At 52.8% G+C, this 8548-nt stretch overlaps 1 protein-coding gene across 1 annotated transcript; it reads left to right on the plus strand.

Moving 5' to 3' along the window:
* Window positions 1-1139: 1139 nt before the first annotated feature.
* On the plus strand, window positions 1140-6899 carry Chrng (cholinergic receptor nicotinic gamma subunit). The gene is made up of 12 exons (XM_036173657.1): window positions 1140-1194; window positions 1375-1514; window positions 1604-1648; window positions 1813-1922; window positions 2530-2685; window positions 3404-3501; window positions 4480-4680; window positions 4840-4954; window positions 5190-5304; window positions 5933-6143; window positions 6303-6436; window positions 6726-6899. Exons 1-12 carry the CDS (start codon window positions 1140-1142, stop codon window positions 6897-6899), a joined length of 1554 nt encoding a protein of 517 aa, XP_036029550.1.
* Window positions 6900-8548: the final 1649 nt, after the last annotated feature.

The following is an 8548-nucleotide window of genomic DNA, read 5'->3' on the forward strand; positions in this document are numbered from 1 at the left end:
GTCAGCCACATGACGGGTGGCCCAAGTATTGATACAGCCAGCAGCAGCAAGTCCCTGCTCCTAGACCAGCCCCAACCTCGCCCTTTGATGGTGATGAGTCTAAAAGTAAACAGGACTCATTCCCCAGTCCTTCCTTCTCCTGTGGAACCCTCCTCTGGCTCTCGTGGACACATCCTAAAGTCTGGCCTGCCTGCCCCAGTGGCCCATGAGTCTCCCAAGCAGCTTGCCGCATCCCTGGGTCTCCCCAGCCTTGCACAGGACCTGCCATTATTTGTGTGGTCATTTTATGAACTGCAGCCTGGCTGACAAGCCACTGTCCACGGGTGGCTTAGTACAAGAACCCCCCACATTCTAGATCCTTCTCAGCCCTCCTAATCCCAAAGCTTACTGGGTCCGTGTCTCCTGTCTCAGGGCATGGGAGAAGCTGCCATGGCCCCCTTATTGTCAATGCCATCGTCTTCCAATATGCATGCAGCCTTCTTCTCCAATCTGTGGCCTATTGGTCACATGCTGCCCAAGATGCAGCCCTACACATTTGTAAATGAAAACAGGATATGACACTGTCAAAAGGTAGACACTCTGTAGGTGCTTCTTTCCTGTGTCTTGGTCCAGTGGACCAAGCGAGTGACCCCCAAAGGCACTGGGCTACTGGGAGAGGGTTGAGACACTAAGTTGAAGTCATGGGGAACCCCATGTATAAATCACGCCTACACAACACCTTCACACCTCCCTGAGACAGAATGAGGGTACATGATCAGCCACCACCAGCCTCCCTTCCCACCTCCATCTGTCGTTGGCCATTCGCTGGGTCTCCTAGCTGGAAAACTAAGGATAGGACTGAAGTGACTAAGTTTGAGGGTAGGCTGTCTCTGTTGGGACAGTTTTGAGGGTGTCCTGTCTCTGTTGGGACTATTCCATCCCTCTTCCCCTAGCTGGCCCAGGTAATCTGAGCCCAGATTGTACATATCCTGGAACAGCTGACAATGCTGTGGTCGGACAGCTGGTGGGGCCAGCTAGAGCTGGCAGGGATGGCTGGGATGGGAATGTGGGTTGACACACGACACCTCAGCCCACCCTACCCCATCCCCCAGACCTAAAGAGCCACTGTCCCACCTGCTGCTGAGCAGAGCTGCGGCACCATGCGTGGGGACCAGGGACCTCAGCTCCTTCTGCCACTGCTGGCTGTGTGCATGGGTGTGACATGAGGGGCCCTGAGACCTCGAGTGGGGGGTGTGGAAGGAACAGATCAGGAGTACCAGGCTACAGTAGATGGAGGGTCTGGGGGTTATCTGTGCTCTCCCCAGCCCCAGCATCCCGAGTCCTTGTCCCTCTGCGCTTCCCTTCCTCTAGAATGAGTCTCCCTGTCTGTTGCAGGGGCTCAGAGCCTCAACCAAGAGGAACGCCTGCTTGCTGACCTGATGCGGAACTACGACCCCCATCTGCGGCCTGCTGAGCATGACTCAGATGTAGTCAACGTCAGCCTGAAACTTACCCTGACCAACCTCATCTCCCTGGTGAGCTGGGGGGGGGGGGGATACAATGGGCACCAGGGTCCTTGAGGCGGGAAGGTATAGGGGATTTAGCTCTGTCTTCTGTACCCCAGAATGAGCGAGAGGAGGCCCTCACGACCAACGTCTGGATAGAAATGGTAAGAAGCCACTGCTGTATATTTCTGCTTATTTTGGTTGTCCCCGCCCCCCTGCCCTGTCCCCCACCCTCTGCCCAACCTCTTGGGCCCTCCAGGCTGGCTTGCCACTCTCCAGCCCTGTGTAGCCCAGGGCAGAGGCCCGGCAACTGCCTCTTCATCTGTAGCAGTGGTGTGACTATCGTCTGCGCTGGGATCCACAAGACTACGAAGGCCTGTGGATACTAAGGGTGCCGTCCACCATGGTCTGGCGGCCAGATATCGTGCTGGAGAACAAGTGAGGAGGGGGCTTGGGCAGCAAATGAAGGGCACCAGGGTCTGACAGGATGAGGAGAGCTGGAGAAAGAAGAGGATAGCAGGGTGCTGCAAGGTGCCAGGCAGAGGGTGGAACCCCAAGCATAGATACTGACTGGTCCAGGGCAGCAGACTCGACTCTAGTCCTGGCTTCCTGTAATGTGGTAGCCATCTGGTTGGGCTTTTCCCATCCCTTGCAGTCAGGAACCAATTTTAACAACCTGAGAAAATGGCGAGAGGTCATTGTGACACTCACAAATGGTTCGTTCAAGGTCAGGCACTCTGCAAGAACTCCATAGTGTTAGCTATTTTGCCATTACTGTGGTTATTAACACTGAGAAAGAGAAGCAGGGATTACGAGGTGACTGTGGAGACTCTGACTCTCCCAGACCTCTGTACTCATCTCTGGTCCAGAGCAGAGATGACCTGGAAGTTGCTGGGGTGGTACGTGAGTGATACTAGATGATGGCCCATCAGGAATGTGGCAGTCTGGGGAACGAGTACCTCAGATCCCATCCATGCAAGGCAGAGAGCTAGTCTGGGGCTGTGGGGTCTCTGCCACAGCTCTGTACACTGGTCTATGCACACAGTGTGGACGGTGTCTTCGAGGTGGCCCTCTACTGCAATGTGCTTGTGTCCCCTGATGGCTGTATCTACTGGCTGCCACCTGCCATCTTCCGCTCCTCCTGTGCCATCGCTGTCACCTACTTCCCCTTCGACTGGCAGAACTGCTCGCTCATCTTCCAGTGAGACCACTGATAGAGTGGGGAGCTTCAGGGAGCTAGCTGCTCTAGGGGGGGGACGACTGGGTAGAGGTGGGGAACCAGCATCGGAGACATCTCAAGGCTGGGTGACCTGTACCTATTCAGGTGGTGACACCTGAACATGTTCTCCTGCTAAGTCCTCTCACCCACCCTCCTTCATTGCTCCAGTTTCCTGCCTCTGTCCCAAGGGAGGACACTAATGTCTGGAGTATGTGAGTAAGAACACACAGGCGTGCCTGCATACCCATAGAACCATAGACAGGTGGGCTGTCCTGGAAAAGAGAAGCTAGCCAAAGCCAGCGTGTGACTGGAGCCAAACCTGGGACCTCTGGGTCTCAGTTCCCTCATCCGTAAGCAGTGAATGGGAGTCTTGGGAGCAATTGGCCGGACTCCAAGAGGTCTTGGGAAGTTGGTAGGACCCCGAGGGTCCTCTTACGAGAGGCTTGTGTTTCTACTCTATGGTCTTTGGTGGAAGCAAGAGGGACAGAGAGGCCCCAAGCCCTTTGGCCAGGAAGTAGCACTGCGCACCCAAAAATCTGTGTTCCCCTGCACGCTACCACTGGGGCCTGGTGGAGAACTAAGAGTGTGATACCGTATATGTCAAAGCCAGTGCCCACAGCTGCCTCAGATGACTGTGTCTGTGACCTCATGAGCAGGCCTCCCTTCCTCACTTTACCCTCTTTCCACTCCTGACACACAGGTCCCAGACTTATAGCACCAGTGAGATCAACTTGCAGCTGAGCCAGGAAGATGGACAAGCCATTGAATGGATCTTCATTGACCCCGAAGCTTTCACAGGTAACCCCATCCGGGAATCCCTGCAAGACCAAGGTTGTGCCCTCCCACACACCTCATGATGAAAATTGCAGTATCACAGAATATGTTTTTCAAAAGATCCCAACAGAAAGCCAGTAATGGTGGCACATGTATGTGATCCCAGCCCTCCAAAGGACTGAAAGTTTGAGACTAGCCTAGGCTACACAGAGAGACCATCTTTAATGAGAAAGGCAGGAGAGCTTGGAACATGGAACACCTGAACATGTTCTCCTGCTAAGTCCTCTCACCCACCCTCCTTCATTGCTCCAGTTTCCTGCCTCTGTCCCAAGGGAGGACACTAATGTCTGGAGCATATGAATAAGAACACACAGGCGTGCCTGCATACACATAGAACCATAGACAGGTGGGCTGTCCTGGAAGTGCTTACTGTGGGGTAAAGCACTTACTGCACATACAAGAAGACCAGAATTCAGGTCCCCAGAACCCACATACATTCTGGCTAAAAGTGGCAGCCTGTAATCCCAGCACAAGGCAGGCAGAAACAAGGGATTCCCAGAGCAAGGTTCTGGGTTCAAATGACAGACCTCATCTCAGTATAAAAAGTAAAGTGATTGAGGAAGACACCTGATGTCAACCTATGACTTCCATGTATATACACATACAAACACACACATGCACCCACACATATACATGCGCCTACACACATGAGTGTATACATACATGTGCACATATACATGCATGCACATATATATCACATACACACATACATACACACACACACACACACACACACACACACACACACACACATATATCACATATACATTCCAAAAAGGATCCAGTGACGTTCTGACTTTTCCTGCAATAATTATTCCAATTTTGGGAGGAGGACTAAATATTCAATCTCCCATCCCACTTGTCTCCCTGTGTACTGGTGCCCATGACTTGGTTGTTCAGGCCATACATTTACCCAGGTCACATCCCCTGTGCTCACCACAGAGAATGGAGAATGGGCCATCCGGCATCGACCAGCTAAGATGCTTCTAGACTCCGTGGCACCAGCAGAGGAGGCAGGCCACCAAAAGGTGGTTTTCTACCTGCTCATCCAGCGGAAGCCCCTCTTCTACATCATCAACATCATCACCCCCTGTGTGCTGATTTCCTCTGTCGCCATCCTCATCTACTTCCTTCCTGCCAAGGGTACCGGGGACTGTGGGAGGGCAGCAGCACATGGGCCCATGGGGGAGGCCAGGCCTGATCACGGCACAGGGTGGCACCACAATCCTAGGACAAGGGTGAGAAAGATCCTCAGGGGGTGTGTGGGGACCTGTTCTGAGGGCATCCCTTGGTCATGGGCAGCTGGCGGCCAGAAATGCACAGTGGCCACCAACGTGCTCCTGGCCCAGACCGTCTTCCTTTTCCTTGTGGCCAAGAAGGTGCCTGAGACCTCCCAGGACGTGCCACTCATCAGCAAGTAAGGCCAGTCCTCACACCTGCTTCCTGCCCCTCACCACCCATGCAGGGGGTGGAGCCCATAGCCTTGCTAAGCAAGTGTTCTACCAGTGGGCTATATCCCCAATAACCCCTTCCCTTCCTGAGGCATTTGTCATGACCTTTTGCCAGGGGACCTGAGAGAAGCAGGGTGGGTGGCACCTGGGTGTGAGGTGCCTAAGGGACACTCAGCCTCCTGCTTGCCTGACCCTGGACAGGTACCTGACCTTCCTCATGGTGGTGACCATCCTCATCGTCGTGAACTCTGTGGTCGTGCTCAATGTGTCCTTGCGGTCCCCCCACACACACTCCATGGCCCGGGGGGTCCGCAAGGCAAGGCACTTCCCTGGCCACTTGGGCATCCATCTGTCCTTCCCAATCACGTGACTCCCTCCACATCCCTGTTCCCTACTCCCAAATTCAGGAGCAGATCTATGCCTAATGTATCTTCAGGCCTAAAGTAGGCAAATGATAATACCAGTGCCCAGGGATACATTACATGTACTAACTTCTTTAACATTCATAAAGACCCTTGAGAGGGTATTGGTGTATTGTCTTGATTGAACAGAGAGGGAAACAGACACAGAGAGACTGAGCACCTTACCCAATATTACCCAGTTCCCAGAAAGCAGAGGAGAGAGGATTCTGACCCAGCTGTCTGTGTGCCCTGTAGCCCACGTAGCAGACAGCTGAGAACCGTGTTACAAATGCAGATTCCCTAGGTACATCCCAGGAGTCTAGTATATTCTGGCAGCAGGCAGGGGGTAAGAGTCTGTTTGAAAAAAGTGCCCTGGTGATTCTAAAGGTCACAAAAGCTTAGAGCTCAGGTTCTGTGTCCAGGAGAAAGTAGTCAAGCTGAACCAGGACCCAGTCGCTGCCCCTCAGACATTGCCTTCATGCCCATCCCCTCAAGCTTGGCCTGGCTACCCAAGCAGGGCCTACCAGAGCAACCCCTCTACAGGTGTTCCTGAGGCTCCTGCCCCAGCTGTTACGGATGCACATTCGCCCACTGGCCCCCATGGCTGTCCAGGAGAGCAGGCTGCGGCTCCAGAATGGCTCCTCGTCGAGGTGGCCCATCACGACTCGGGAGGAAGGGGGTCTCTACCTCCCCCGCAGTGAACTCCTCTTCAGACAGCACAATGGATTGGTGCAGGCAGCCCTGGGGAAGCTAGGTGAGGCCCAAGGGATGCTGCTGGGACCATCCTGTCCCATTAACACTGGACACAGCAGACAAGTGCTGGGCAGGTATTCAAGTTGGAGAGAACCAGCCAGGCTTCTGGGGAGAAACCAGATCCCTGCTAGCTTTCTTCCCCCGATGATTTCCCCATCAGAGAATGGTCCAGAAATGAGGCAGAGCCGGGAGCTCTGTAGCAGCCTGAAGCAAGCCTCCCCGGCCATCCAGGCCTGTGTGGATGCCTGTAACCTCATGGCCCGTGCCAGGCACCAGCAGAGTCACTTTGACAGTGTAAGCTGGGGCAGGGTGGGCAAGGACTCTAGTGTAATATGGGGGCAGGGTGAATGGGGTGTCCAGCTGAGGTCTGGAAATGGAAAAGGCAGAGCTGGGAAGGGGGAAGGAGGAGCAACCACTGGGACAGAGACCATGAAAGAAGACAGTTTGGTGCTTAGACGGGTAGGGGTGAAGAGGCTGAAGAACAGAGAATGGAGGCCAGCTGTGGACCTAAGAGTGAAAGAGGGAGCCAGGCTAGATGCTGCCCCTGGTCACACCTCTTCCCACAATGTGTTGCTGCCCTCAGGGGAACGAGGAGTGGTTCCTGGTGGGCCGAGTGCTGGACCGGGTCTGTTTCCTAGCCATGCTCTCCCTGTTCGTTTGTGGCACAGCCGGCATCTTCCTCATGGCCCACTATAATCGGGTGCCTGACCTGCCATTCCCTGGAGACCCCCGCCCCTACCTGCCTTTGCCAGGCTGAGCCCACCAATCACCCCGGAGTGTGTGTCGCAAAAGCACCTTGGGAAGTACCCTTACATCCCTGGGAAGAGAGAGAGAGAAATAAAGAGACAGGGGCGTTCTGGAGTGGTCGGTGTGGTCATTCACGACTTTGGGCCCGGCATCATGTGGCAATGGCTGGCTCCTACCGGCACCAGTGTTACACTTCCTACATTCCTCTCACTTGAGCACAGCATTACTGACTCCCAGTCACTTTGAAGCCCTAAGGACTCTGCTTTTCATAATGCCCTTGGCTGGGTAACGTCTTACCCTTTGAGGCCTGAGAACATTTCCTCCTGCCTTTTTGTAAGATGTATATTTATTATTTTTAACTAGATGTATGTGTGTGCCTGGAGTGGGTTATGTGTACATTAGTGAGGGTGCCCACTGGAGGCCAGCAGAGGGTGTCAGAACCCTGGAGTTGGGAGTTATAGGTGGTGAGCAACCAGACAATGGGTTCTGGGAACTGAACTCATGTCCTCTGCAAAAGCAAGTGTTCTTAACCACTGAGCCATCTCTCCAGCTCCAATATCTCTCTCCCCTTTTATGAATTTTCTCTGGAAGAAGGTTGGTAGATGTGGAACCTCTCTTAAAAGAAGAATGTAGGCCAGGTGGCAGTGGCGCACGCCTTTGACCCCAGCACTTGGGAGGCAGAGCCAAGTGGATCTCTGTGAGTTCAAGGCCAGCCTGGTCTACAAAGCTGAATCCAGGAAAGGCACCAAAAACTACACAGACAAACCCTGTCGTCTAATAATAATAATAATAATAATAATAATAATAATAATAATAATATAGGGAGAGTGGTGGTACACACCTTTAATCCCAACACTAGAGGTCATATCTCTGTGAGTTCAAGACCAGCCTGGTCTACAAAGTGAGTTCCAGGACAGCCAGGAACACACAGAGAAACTCTGTCTCAACCCTTCCCCCAAAAGAAGAAAACCAGCGCCGGGTGTGGGGGGTTTGCCTTTAATCCTGAGCACTAGGGAGGCAGAGTCTGAGGCCATCCAGGGCTAACAGTGATACTGTCTCAAAAAAAGAGGAGGGGGTGAGGAGGTGGGAGACACCTCAGTGGTTAAAAACACTGGATATTTTTCCAAGAGATCTGGGTTTGATTTCCAGCACCCACATGGCAGCTCACAACCACCTGCAACTCCAGTTCCAGGAGATCTAACACCCTCTTCTGGCTTCTGCAAATCACACATGGGCACGGAGCCCAGATGTATGCGCAGGCAAAACACCCGTATACATAAAATGAAAATAAACCTTTTTTTAAAAAGCACTAGGAGCTAGAGGTGTGGAATATAAGTGTAACCCATTTCAGCTACCTGTCTGTCTTCTGGGTACCATAGCCTCAAAAACATACCTTCAGTGATACTTCCCCCTTCATTTGATGTAATACTCTTCCCACACCCCCATTGATCACAAAAAAAATTCTTAAGTTTTATCATCTTTTTCCATTGTTAGAAGTTCTTTACACTACAGACAGGCAAGAAGATTCACCTGACCCACATTTCCCATGAGCAAGCTTGGGTCCAGAATAAGAGGAACTACCTAGACCACTCCTTTAGGCTCCAAATTCCCATCTCTGACTCAGTCTCAGACACTGTGAGGAAGATTCCTGCAAATGCA

Source organism: Onychomys torridus, chromosome 23 (genome assembly GCF_903995425.1).
Source record: "Onychomys torridus chromosome 23, mOncTor1.1, whole genome shotgun sequence".
Taxonomy (NCBI): domain Eukaryota; kingdom Metazoa; phylum Chordata; class Mammalia; order Rodentia; family Cricetidae; genus Onychomys; species Onychomys torridus.